Below are 13,862 nucleotides of genomic sequence, written 5' to 3'. Positions count from 1 at the left end.
TTTTTTTTCTATCAAAAATCTTAAACAGAAATAGCTTGGAACTTCTGTGGAGCACACATTCAGGAAAAAAAAAAAAGCGAATATGCAGAACTCGAGGCAAAGTTTACTTTTAATCCCCCCGTGGTATTTTTAGTAACATCTTTGCTTTTTTTACGAGTAAGAACGGTTTCTGGGCCCTCCTAGGATTGCACCAACAACGAACAGCCAAACAGATCCTTTGAGCAGGATTCTAATGAGGACTAGATCCCCACGGGCTGCCTAGGTGACAGTGGAGATCTGCGCTGCAGCTGACAGAGGCGCAGGCAACAACGTTTGAGAGACAGTTCTGCGGCGGCGCGTAAGGAGGCAGGAGCAGAGTGCTTTAGTGTTAAAAACACTGGACAGATCAAAACAGACCACTAGTGTGAGTGTATTTTGTCAAAGTGACGCAAGACCAGTCTGACCGCCCTGCCAGATCAAAGTCACACGGATAAATACGGCCTTCAAAAGTTTAAGCCGTGCTCCATTAGATGGTTTCTAATTGTGCGAGCCAGAGAACACGCGACACCGCCGTAGCAAATTAGATGAGCCTTGAATCAAAATAACATCCTTGCGTTCAACTTGTGAAATTAAAGCAAATGTAAAGACGAATGCCAACAGCAGCTGCAGTTTTTAACGTTAATAAAACTTTCCTCATGTGATCTACATGCATTTAAAATACAATATAAGGCACTGACAGTGACTGTGACAATTAAACGGAGGCGAAAAGATGGAAGCCTGCTGCCTTCATGCCCCAGACTCACCCAACGCAGTGGAATCATAGCTCTGTATCAGCAAACCTGTACAAGGCTAATCCGGCGTTGCAGCTCGAGTGTGTGATGCAGCGATTTACAGATGGTGTGTGTGGGCAGCTAGCAGAGGATTTAAAGCAGAAACTCACACAGAGACTACCCCTGTGCAATGTGTATTTGAAGCACATCTTGTCTCACCATTAACATGCTGTGGACAATTTCCAGTCCGAACGAGTTACTGGACTTCTGTGGTTCCTCCCCGCCTGACGGCTATGATTAAAAATTAGGACAAAAAGCAATGCCAACTTATTTTTCCTCCGCAAGGGTTTTGATATGCCCTGCTAACTTTGACTTCACTTTTTCTCTCCTTCCACAAAGCTGCATTGATTTTGGAAAGCTCACATGGCAGAGAGAGAGACAGAGAGAGATATTTGTGAGTTTTGAAAGACCAGAGGCAACAAAGACAGTACCTCGTTTTTCAGGTTTTTATCAGAACTGTTTTGAGAAAAAAAAAAAAAAAAAGATTTCAAATGTATTCACAGAAAAATCTAGCTGCTAATTTGTGCTGTAGTCAAAATTGCATATATTTGCAGTCCAGTAATTTATGCAAACGTGTGCCAGAGAAAATCTAGGTGTGAACAGGGGATGCAGAAGTCAGTGCTGTTATTAGGATACAAAGAAAAGTCAGGAGCATCTGCTGCACAATCTGCAGTGCAAAAAGCAGCTTTATTCCATCATGTCTGTCTAACTTGAGTAATAGATTGATCAATATCATTTATGCAGATAAAACCATAGAGCATTGCTATGGGATAGCGATATTATTGATCAATACATATTGATCAGGTTGCCCATTGGTTGTGCAATTCCAGCTGCATGACCTGAACACAAACAGCTCAGACTTATAGTATTTAATTCAACCTGCTTCGGTTTGTCATCAAATGTGAGTTGTACCTTTGTCCAATGAGGCATCAGGAGAGTTGAAGTCCATGAGGCTGCTGATTTCAGTCTTGTAGCAGAGGTCCGTGGTTGGGGGTTTCTGCTTGTGTTGAGGCGACGGATCTGTGCAAACACACATAACAACAATAAGCGTTACTGTGACTTTTGACAAAAGGGGAATTTAGAAGTTAAAATAAAGAGAGGCTGGCATCTGATGCCAGCCCTAAAAGTGAGAAGCCAAGTAACACAGAGTCATCATGAATTAAAAAAAAAAAAAAAAAAAAAAATTCTGCAAGGAACAAAAATAAGTCTAGCGTTATTAATACTACCACCACACCAGTCAACTCCACAAACTCGCCTTCAGTGCTCACATAATTCATTATTTCTCTTCGCTTTGAATGCCGTTCATAGGGAGAACCTGAACGCCTCGGCCAAAGCGAAATCATCCAAGCTTTTACAGTCAAAGCCAATCGAATACAGAAGGTAAAGATGTAAATGAACATCAGAGTTCTTAAGAACCGGAGCATGATTTAATTTCTGGTGACATTCAGAGCTTCCTGACAGCGTTACTGGTTTCCATCAGTGGAGTATGCTGAATGGATATTGAATGGATTCCGTCAGATCAGCTCACGTTAAAGTGCAGCTCAGTCACTTAGACGTGCAATCAGCTTTTGTAACAGCTGCCTTTTGTAGAGAATAACCTCTTTGTAAGTCAAACTAGGTAGAAAATGCAACATTTCAAACAATAAAATAAATAAATAAAATAAAACCGAATCGCCTTCAGTTCAGCCTCTGCTCCTCATTGAGGTTCTCCTGCTCCTTTCTACCATCGTTCCACCACCCACCTATTAAAATGCTTTTTACTGGTTGAATTACTTGCAGTAATTGAGCACAGATGTGTCGTGGAGCTCAAATTCAAGGGTTCCTTTGCCGTCACTACAACAACATTAGACAGTTCACCATTTAAATTGGCTTATGGGGCTACAAATACAAATCTGGCAGTCTGATAAAGTAATTGTAACCAGAATGAGACTTTTGTGTGTGTGTGTGTGTGTGTGTGTGTGTGTGTGTGTGTGTGTGTGTGTAAATATGTAATTTCTGTAACTGGCCTTTGACCAGCTAAACCCATCTGTCAGTTTTTTGTTTGTTTTTTTCCTTGAATTATGTTAAAATTCACTCTGCATACGTTTCGGCAGGTTTCAGGCTGCTGCAGCTGCCTGCTGGCCTCATGAAAAATATTTTATCTTCCTTGGATTGAGCCCTTGACAAGCCCTCACAGGCGTTTAGAGACTCGAGGGAAAGTTGAAGAGCGTAGTGGAATAAATTCAGAGGAATGGGAAATACACAGCGACTGCTGATTAATAAAGGAGAGGAGAAGCTGGTACAGAGGGAAAATTAGGAGGATATGCAAAAGAGCCAGCTTAGGTTGGGAATGACATTTTTATTTACTGAATTATGCAAACACTGTACACTGATTTAAGACTAAATCTCTGCAGCACCTTTGCGTCTCTAAATGACTTTTCAAAACGTGCATCCCTGCTTTGTGATTTTTATAAATTCAACAAAACTCTGCAGATGTACAGAACGAAAAGGATAAGCGTTGCCAGAAAAAAAAAAGATATAATATTTCTTCTTATTGCTTCAATCTTTGCATTTAATGAGTATTCCTCAATAATACCACTACCCCTGAACTTGCAGCAGTGATCTTTTGAAATCCCTTAGGAAGTCAAGTGAGGTTTGACCGTCTCTTTCAGCTCAGCAAACTCAAGTCAGACAAAGGCTCTCTGCGAAGCTAATAATGCTGAAGAGCTGCAGAAGAAAAAAAAAAAAAAAACTGAATAATGTCAGACATTTTGCTGGACTGGTTCTCTGCGAGAGGCGCTGCACCTTGAAGGATATTGATGCTTTCCAAAAACCTTTATTAGTTTGCACTGGATAAATCATGTTTGGGGATGATCTGTTAAAGATTACAGATAAGCGCATCATTTCCTCTGTCTGCATTCAGCTCGTTTCTGTCCGTTCCTCCTCATAAGCCAACAATATTGTTTTTCATGAAGCCAAAGAATTCTCCAGAGTGACCTCAGTGCAAGAACGGATCTGCTAGGCGAGGTTAAACAGTCATGGAAAATAAAGAAATAAATCAATTGCACACAGACTCCATCAATTCTTGAAGATGCAATTTGATGAATAATTTGATCTTTACCAGGACCTACATGTGTTTCAAACTCAACACAAATGAAAATGAATGTCTCCCTAATATGTACAAGATGGAAATTATGTAAAAAAAGTAGAATTTCAGGTGTCTTTTTTATTACTGTGCTGCATAAATAAGAAAATATACTCTTCCTCAAAAACTCAGCTCCTAATCCTTGTTGTTCCTGGTCCGTCTGTAAACGTATGTCAGCTACAAACCTGAGCTTTTTTTTTTTTTTTTTTTACTGTGCACCAAAGCCGTTTTGCACAACATTTCGGTTTTCTTTACAATATGAGGGATTTTCACCCTTCGCAATTTATTACTGGAAAAGCGACACTTCAAGTCTCTGTCTGACATTTTCAGCAAGTTCATAAAACAGGAGAAACATTTTCTGCACAAAATCGACTAAAACACCGAAACATTTGATGAACGCAGTTATTAAGAGGTCAAACCATATCATGGGTATCTTCTTATGCTCAGATTCGTAGACGATCGTTTGGCATGAAGGACACAGCTGAGGGCACCAGCTTTACTCACCAGCAGGTAGGTTTGAGCAGAAATTAAACTAGTTTTGAAAAAAGAGATAAATTAAATTTAACTGTGAAACTATAGTTTTAAATGGGATCAGCTCATATCTGTTTGCAAGCAAAACCCTTTTTGAAAATGAAAGCAGAGTTTTGGGTGAGAGCAGCATCGCAAATGAAGTAATCTTAATCTCATAATCTGCCCTCAGAATTTCAACTGAAAAACTAATTTTCCTTTCCTAACCAAGCATTTCTAAGTTACTGAGCTTTAAAGAGGATACATTTAATTGATTTTAAAAGCTTAAATTTGAGACTTGATATAGTCAAATATCTCTGAAATCACATGGGGACAAAAAAAAAAAAGAAATCTTAACTGCACCATCCTTGATTTACAAGACATGTAGAAACCACAGTGTGAATTAAACATCGTTTATTGCTTGTAGTAAAAATCGGCATCCATTCATCAGCAGGGGAAGATAAAATAACATCTAAAATGCAGTATTTGTGTCAAGCGAACTGGCTTTCTCATGCGTCGCTTTTCTCTAAAACCCTAATAAGAATCTGTAAAGCTTCATGACTTGGCGTCAAACATTCAAAACGATCTTTATCAAGTCATGGAAAAAAGTTCAGAGCAGTTCATTGCCAACACAAACCAGGACACAAAAAGGAACTAGCCTGTGAGGACATGAGCAGTTATTTGTACCAAACATCAAACTAAAGCAATTCTTTAAAGCTTGTAGACTTGTGATAGCAATTTGTTGTAACTGGATCTTATCCTCATTCTCCTGCTGTAAAAAAATAAAATAAAATAAAGGAAACTATTCCTTCAGCGCCTTCTTTGATATCTTAAAACACAGTAGTATGTCTTACACCATGATTACCCAGGTGTTTGAAGGAGTGTAAAAAGCCAACATTTCGCTAGAGTGTACAATAACAGACAAAACCCACAGCTTAGAGAAAGTATAAAGCAGTGAAATGGAGCAAAAGGAGGTTTTAAATCCCACTGGATGTAAAAGAAGCAGTTTTAAATGTCCCAGTTCTATAGTTAGGCATTTTAATTCACTCCATGCTGTTGGAGTAAAAACCACCATGAATGCCCTGCACTAGGAACCTCCCTGTTGTTCCTGTTCTCAGCAGGAGTAAAACACAACAAAGCTGCTCTCTCAAAAAAAAAAAATAAATAAAAGCTACAGCCAAGCTTCTCTTACCTCACTGAGCCTGTGGGGGCAACTTTGCAGCTGGGCTGCTGTTTTTATTATGAATTCTAACATGATTAAAGAAAAACATTTCTTTCTACTACAAAACATTCCACAAAGTTGAGGGGATTTTTGATGGCTAATAAGTCATCACAATGCGTTTACTCGGCTTTATCGGTATAGTTGTCCAAATTAAGTTGTGCAAATTACAGATTTGCGTTTAAGAATCAGTAACTTAGAAATCAGTAGTTGTTTATGTCAGTAAATAAACAACAAGCCGCATTCTCGGTTCCTATCGAAGATAATGCAAAGCTCTCTTTTGATCCACAACAAAAAACAATATTTGAGTTACTCTTTGAAAAAGTTTCATCTAGCAGGGATTAGCTGACTTTTGATAGAACACATTAAATCAGCAGAAAATCACTGAGAGACTTTATATTATTTAAATCTACCTCTTCTGCGCCGTTTTAAAAATTCTGTTGGAGTGCTGCCTCAGACAGGGTCTAATTCATGCAGATCTCTATGTGATTATAACACATAGTGAAAAGCTTGTAATGTTAAATACGCCAGTAGTACAAAAAAAAGAAAAAAAAAGAAAGAAAATCAGTTAATGTGTATTTGAGGTTTTACTCCTGATTCTGCCTTGTCCGTTCGTGTTCCTCTCCCCTCAGTCTGTCGTCTCCTGGGCTCTCGGGCTCCTCCGTCGTTACCTGTCTGTTTCTCTGGCACATTTTTTCATCATTCTCCCGTCAAATGGGGTTTCCCCCGGCTCGTCTCTCTCTCCTGAGCCAACTATACTTTATCTGCTGGCGCAGTGCAGGGAAAAGGAGGCGGGAGGGACAAAAGAAGACCGTAATGAGTCGTGGAAGGTGATTAAGAAATGAATGGACCCCGCTGCTGGAATCGTCGTCACACTGCCCATGTGCCCCGGCGCAGTCTGCAATCTGCAGATAGACACAATGCTCCACTTTTCTTGCGCCTGCCATTCGCCTTTAATTGTACAGACATTCACTGCTCCTGGAGCCTGCCGGACTTCAGATAAAGCTCATGTATTCATGCATTAATCACCGCCAGCCAGGACAGACCCTTCCCGAGCGCTTCACCTGCGTCGAGACCCCAATTGAAGGCACCCTTATAAATATCAAGCAGATAAACGAAACTAATGGAGCGGAGAGAAGCCAGTGCTTAGCGTTCAGCCACCCACTCTAACCAGTCCCAGATTTCAAGATGCCTCGTTGTCAGTTCATGTTATAATGAAAGGCTGCCGAATGCATGAGGCAGTCCATTCAAGGAAGTGTGTAGGCTGGGATGTTATTAGTTGGTGACACGACTCAGGAGACAATGAACTGCCGTCTGAGAGACTTTACTGGGGAGAAGTGGATTTTTGGTGAATGTCATTTAAAAAAAAGGAATGTATCACTCCGATATGCCGAGAAGCGATGTTCAGCTTGCTCAGGTTTATGAAAGAGGCCTGAAAGAACGATAGTTTATAGAGCAGCTTTAGCACAGCTTCATTAGCAAGTTCTTTGTGGATGGAATTTAAAAGTTTTCCAGGAGATACAGAGCCGCATCTCGGTTCCCATCAAAAACCGACAAATTGAAACTTGCAGAAAAGACTATTCATTTCATAGGCTTTCGTGTAAGCTTTACTCATTTTACCACCTCATTGCTGCCTGCGCCTTTGAAAAGAAGTATCGTTTAAGTTGAATTAAATTACCAGTGATAATGAGGGGAGCAAAGATCCCAGTGTGATAAGGTCTAAAATTACCTTCAGTTTAATTGGAAAAAATGATTGTAGTTTCAGAGAAATAGATGATCACAGCACTGCTTATAGCAGAAAATCTAAGTTTTGTTTTTGTCAAAAAAAAGACAAAAAAACAAAAAACAAATGCACCATGAAAAATTGCAAGATAACCTTCATGTCTGCACATCATATCTGTAAGAATATATCAAGTTATTTATTTATTTTTTTTTAAACACCAAAATACATTTTATTATGTTTAGATTTTAACAAGAGGACAGCATTTTTGGAATGTCTGCTTTTGTTGACAACAACACAGTTTCACCACATGTTTGGTGTGTTTTTTTTCTTCACTGTCTGGCATGAAATCAGACTAAACTTCTTCAACTTCTAAAGTTTGCATACAATTGGTTAGTATCAGGGAGAATTGATGAATTGGGTCAGGCCACACCTGGAGCACACTGTTTTTTTGTTGTTTTTTTATAACACTATTGAGAAATCAAAGGAAATTAGCCAAGATATCAGGCAGAGAATAGCAGAGCTGCATGAGTCCAGTTCAAGCCCTGGGAGCAATTTCCACATGCCTGTAGCTGCTCTATTCATCTGCTCAATCAATTATATGAAAGTGCAATTAAGCTAAAACATAATATCTAAAAACTACAAACAACTCTCAAAGTGCATTTAGGTTTTGTTCTGGATAAATTTAGGACGTTGTCATGTAATCCCACTACTTTTTATGAGCAGTTTTATGAACCAATTATCTCTCCAAGCCATTGAAAAATGACTGAAGTGCAGTATTTTCAAAAGGGCCTCAGAGGATGTGTTTTTATACTCCAACAATAGCGAAGTACATTAATGTCACACATTCTTCTTTTCAGGCACTCGTCCATGCTTTACTATATGTTACATCAAACCCGTGTTTGACATTTCATCTAAAAGCCACTTACTGTACATACCACATGTTTTAAATGGAAAATGGAAATTACTGCTTCTGTCACGTTAATGGGTTCCTAAATGAGCCTGTTCTAAAAGGAGAAGTTTGTGCCATCTATCTGTGACTAAATGGACTGAGTTTGGAATGCTTAGATTAAAAAAAAGAATCTGCACTATGTTAATTAATTTGAGTTGGAGGTGAGCTACCATCAATGTTATTCAATTTTAATTTAAGGTGATGGAAAAGGATGTTAGTTTGCTGTTGCATAAGCTGGTTAAATAAAGTCAAACATGAGATTTGTGCATTTTTCAAAAATTGAGCAGCGGTGAGGTATGTAGGCACAAACTGGTTTGTGCGCGAGATCAAAATGGAAAGTTTGGAAGCCGTTTGCAGTGAAATAGCAAAAACAATATTCATTAACCGAAGAAACAATCATTACACAGTTTTGAACTATAATATGTATTGAAACCACAAAATCATCAACAAAGAACAAAGAATCAGGCATAGAAATTTAGTCAAGAGGTCACTGCTGTTTGTTTTTCCAATAAAACCAGGCAAACACAACAGGACAGTACCAAGTGTTCATGTGTGTAGGGATCTGGATCAGAAGGCATAAGTAGCTTTACAGGATGCAAAAAAATTTCACTAAAAGTCTGGCTAAGATTTATTTTTCCATGTCATCCCAAGAGGACCATAAAAAGGCAGCAGAGTGAGCATACTGACACTTTTTGATAGTTTGTTTTCAAACCTTACAAGCAGGACAATACACTAGCATAAAGTCAAGACAAATGCTATTTCAGAAATTGAGTTAATCCACTGCAGCTAACAAAACAATGTAACCTACCAAGTCTGTTATAATTGTAATGCTAACTGCGCTACGTAGACAAATCATTGATACAAGATGTTGGAAATAATAGGCGTCAGGAGTTTAAAGGAAAGGTTTGCAAAAATCAGAGAAAAGTAAATTCGGATCAGTTTGCTACATTGTGTGTAGTGCTGATGAAATTTACAATATCAAAATCATTACCATGTGAACACGTTTACTTAAATCTGAATATTTTGAAAGCTAAATTTTGTATGGCTGAGTTGTATCTAATTTAAAAACTTGAGTTTCTTAACCCAGAGCTGATAATTATAATCAATCCTTATTAGATTAAGTCTAAATATAGCTAAGCAATTCAGGGCTTTAGAGGGTAAATGTTTGGTGTGAATATGTAAAAATAGTGGTTTGCTCCTCTGACTAAATGGCGTGATGAATTTATACCGTCTTACATAACTCTTAACATTGTGTTTTGTTGTTTTTTTTAACACAGGTGTGTGCAGAGATGTGTGTGTGTGCGTGCTGATTCAAACAAATCAATAACACTTATTCTCTACAGCAGCTTTCCACGGTAGAACAAAAAGGACCCAAACTCACAAATCTTCTCCGTTTCTACAAAGCTCGCCTCGTCCTCTCCTTCTAAGCCGCCCGATGCGATACGAGTGCCTTGTTCCTGCTCTGCTCTCTTCAAGCTGCATCTCACCAACAGCTGATAAGAACTCATTACTTTTGCTTTCTTTGCCGACTGTAGATCAGCATCCACGTCCTCCTGTCCAAAGGCTCCCTGCTCCCCGCCTCCACATCCCAGATTAACAAGCCATCTTGACCTTTTCGTGACTTCATCCTCTCCTTTCATCAGCTTTTTGCTTTCAGCTACGTTCTCCGTCTGCCCTTTCTTTGTCCGGTCCTCTGTCACTATTTTGAACTTTATGTTTTTAAATGTGAGGAAAAAGAAATGGGAAAATAGTCAAAGCTGACTGAACCTCAAACACAGGGAGACAATTACTTTTTTCCAAACAAAAAGAAAGCAAATGTGTTCACAGCCAGTTTGTCATCAACATTTAACTTTTAATATTGTCGAGTAGACAATATGATGTGGTCAGGTGGTCATTTAAAGGAATCACAATGCAGGATTAGATGAAGATTGTGATGTCATTTTCATAATTATCTACAGTGAAAAAAACTATATTAAGAAATTTGTAGACCCCCAGAGTTACTTAGGCCTCCTGAAATAGTTGCCATTGACAACCACATCTGTGCACGTCTTCAGCATGGAAAATAATGGTATTATATTTTAATCCTCTATGATCTAATTCTGGTGTGTATGCAAGCCAAACGGGAGTGAAAACGGCATTAAAATGTTTTTATGCAGCAGCAAATATAGGATCTCGAGTCTATAAAAAAGAAAATCTGGTGTCTTGCCATGATGTGAAAATACAGAAATTAAGTCATATTTAAACTGAATGATGACTGGAATCAGACAACTATTAGCTTTTTTTTTTTGTCCTAATCCCCCACGATCGAGTTCTGGTATCTACACAGAATTTGCACATTTTTATTTGCAAGCCCAACACGAGTGAAGAAGGCAATAACATTTTCTTTTTATGCAGAAGCAAATTTAAGCTCCTGAGACTATTAAAAGAAAATCTTTTCTCTAGCCATGAGCTCAGCTGGCAAACTACAGAAACTAAGTCATTTTTAAACTGGAATCGCACAGATTTTAGATTTTACTGCCCTGATTAGTGACTGGACGGGCGTGAAATCTAAATTCCCATGTTCCTCTGGTCAGTAAACAGATCAGTGCTAACAGGAAATCTCTAGCAACTCTCTTCTTTAAAGAGGCCATATGACAGAAATAGTGAAATTTAGCTGTTTAAGTTCGTTTTTTGAAATTAGGTGGATAGTATTAAGAGGGAACAATTTATAACCAAAAGAACCTTTGCAGTTAATTTAGACCAGAAAAAAGTTAGCAAGACGAGATTTCAGAAGGTACCAGCAAAATTGCTCTGTTATATTTAAAAGCATTTAACGTGTCATAGAACATGCTAATGGTGAGTAATAAAACAAGCTAAAGTCAATGTAACATGCAAAATTTGTAATAATTGTCTTTATTGTAAAATACTATTACTGCTTTGCTTTGTCACGTCATTGTGTGATGTTACTTCTGCTCCTAATATAAATATTTAATAACCGACTGACAAAGATGAGAAAAAATATTGTCAGTGGTGGTGTTGTTATACAGTAGCTGTAAAAAAACAAAACACTCAACCAAAATCAGAAAGCGTCTAATTCAGATCGGAGCTTTTGTGATCAAATGTTTGTTTTATATTATTTATCAATTCTTCAGCGTATTGTTTGTTTTAAGATAAAACTTCTTGATGTTAAATTGTTGTCCTTTCTAAAGTGGGTAAATCTTTGCTTAGAATATCTGATGTAGGGCTGTTGTAAAAGAATATTTTAGTAATCGACTCTACAGATTATTTTTACAGTTAATCGAGTAATCGGAGATCTCTCTCGAATCATTCGAGGATTTGCGACAGCCCTAATCTGATGTCATAACATCAGGCAACAAACTTCTCCTGCTTCATCCAGTTACTGTAAGTAAATTAGACATTTTTCTGATCATTTTAAAATCCATGAAAACCAATACAATGAATCAATTAAGTTGAAAGCAGTTATTATTAGTAGTAGTAGTTATTTTTAGATTTCATAGTAATTTGCCAAAGCATAACATTTAGCTCATAATGTTCATCATAATGGTTGGGAATTTTTAAAGGTCAAATGATAAAAAGCAGTGGACCAAAAGTTAATAGAGCAAGAATTTGTCCATTTTGTTAATGGCTCAAGGTTCAACGGGCAAGAGGGAAATAATAGGCTGCTGTAATAAAATAAATAAATAAAAATGGTAAAAATGGGCAATAAACAACTTGAACAACCAATGACGGACTAAACAACTGCATGTGATTTTGTAGGAATTCAACCATTCTGTGAACGATGCACTTTGAACATAATGGCTGAATCTACCAATTATGTTGCCAATTACATTTTTTCCAGATTGAGTCAGTTCATTGAGTCAGGTATGTAAAAAGGTACAAATCTTTGAAGCAATGTGACAAAATTCAGAAATAGGACACAAAACAGAGAAAAAGGAGTTGGGAACCATCAAGAGTTTTTTTTTTTGTTTGTTTTTTTTTTGTGCACAATACGCTTTCTGTTGAAGATGTTTGAGCCGTTATTTTCAAAGACGTAAAGAGGTCTGCTTATTGCAGAAAACATGCAGTACAACTAATTATGTCTCTGCTGTAAGTGGTCTTCTGAAGTGGCACCTAGTGGCCCACTCATTCAATATGCTTGTTTGAATTTTAACACGTAGAACCAGGACAAAGTACTTATATTACATGCTGTTTGAGGAAGAAAACAGCAGAATGAAAATACAATTTTCATGAGTTGGTATTGTACCTGCTGTGCCGTCAGAGCAGATCACTGAAATATAATCAGGGTTTAGAACTGGAAAGGAGCACAAAATAGTAATATCAAAGGTCATGTTCTAGAAATAATGCCACACACGCTAGTATAACCAGGCGTTTCTGGAGTAGCAGACTACTTCTCTTTTTGTGTTATTTTTGTCAGTAACATATAAAATTTCATGAGCCACAGTGAGGCCTGTTTACCACTTGACCTGTAAAATAAAAATAAAAATAAAAAAATAAAAAAAACATCTGAGCACATTAAGCAAACTACAAAGTCTGACAAAGCAACACAACACGGCCCCAGACAAGCAACAAGGTCAATGACATCAATTTGTCTACAAAGGGTTGGATGGAGCAGTGGTGAACCCAGTGGCCTTTAGGGCTGCAGGTTATATTGCAAATGTATCGTTATCGCAATATCACTGTTGGCAATACACATATCGAGAAGAAATAAGTGTTAGGCAATTGTTAAAGTGTCTGTAATATATTTTGTAAAACTTTTTGTTTAATTCAGCACAGAATGTTGCAATAGGTCAAGAGGCAGTAAGGAGTTCAGAGGCACACACCAACTTGAACTGCAGTTGTCACTAAATGCATCTGCCATTAATTGTTGTACTGTGTTATTTTCAGTGCCATTGTTGTTGCTATAGAACAATAGCAAAAAAAACAAAACAAAAAACAAAAAACCATCTCAACAGTTAAATATAGATGTGATGATCTGGGGCTCAAGTCATGATCTTAAGCTCCAGATCTTTTGGGTTATACAGTAGCATTGATATGACACAAACCAGTAAGCCCACCCTGAACAGTTAAATACATAAATAAAAAATTACGATAAAAAATTACGGTCTTGTATTGGCATTAAAAGAAAAAAATCTGTCAACTTAAATTCATCTTCTCCATTCAAAGAACTCATGTGTTTCTGCTTAGCTCTACTGGGTTCTCACTGCTAGAACAACCTAGGCGTGACCATCTTTCGTCTTAAAATAATTTAGCATCCTGTTTATTTGACCAGTCAGGTTTAATGTCTTCCCTAATTGCAACTTCTGGCAATTTGATGTCCCGTTTACAAAGGGCTGGGTTCTTCATTGAGCCCTGAAAAGTTGACTCACTGGGATATCTGCCAGGTGTTTTCAAACTTATTTATAACAATGAACACATAAACGATCAGCTCCTCACGCAAGTGCAGTTGTGCTGCTCCAGCAACTACTGAGGAATCTTGAGCTGGGAAATTTGCATCTGGAGCTTGTCATACAGAGTGTGTTATATTTTGTGTT

At 37.8% G+C, this 13,862-nt stretch overlaps 1 protein-coding gene across 3 annotated transcripts in view; it reads right to left on the bottom strand.

Moving 5' to 3' along the window:
* LOC103138958 (kazrin-like) overlaps positions 1 to 13,862 on the bottom strand; it is a 158,618-nt gene that overhangs the window by 54,047 nt on the left and 90,709 nt on the right. For all 3 annotated transcript variants that reach the window (XM_007553374.2, XM_007553375.2, XM_016672115.1), the window contains exon 3: positions 1,722 to 1,829. In XM_007553374.2, coding sequence (XP_007553436.1) covers positions 1,722 to 1,829 — 108 coding nt within the window. The remainder of the gene's footprint in view (positions 1 to 1,721; positions 1,830 to 13,862) is intronic.

Source organism: Poecilia formosa, unplaced genomic scaffold (assembly GCF_000485575.1).
Source record: "Poecilia formosa unplaced genomic scaffold, Poecilia_formosa-5.1.2 Scaffold56, whole genome shotgun sequence".
NCBI lineage: Eukaryota > Metazoa > Chordata > Actinopteri > Cyprinodontiformes > Poeciliidae > Poecilia > Poecilia formosa.
This window is presented reverse-complemented; position numbering and strand designations above follow the sequence as displayed.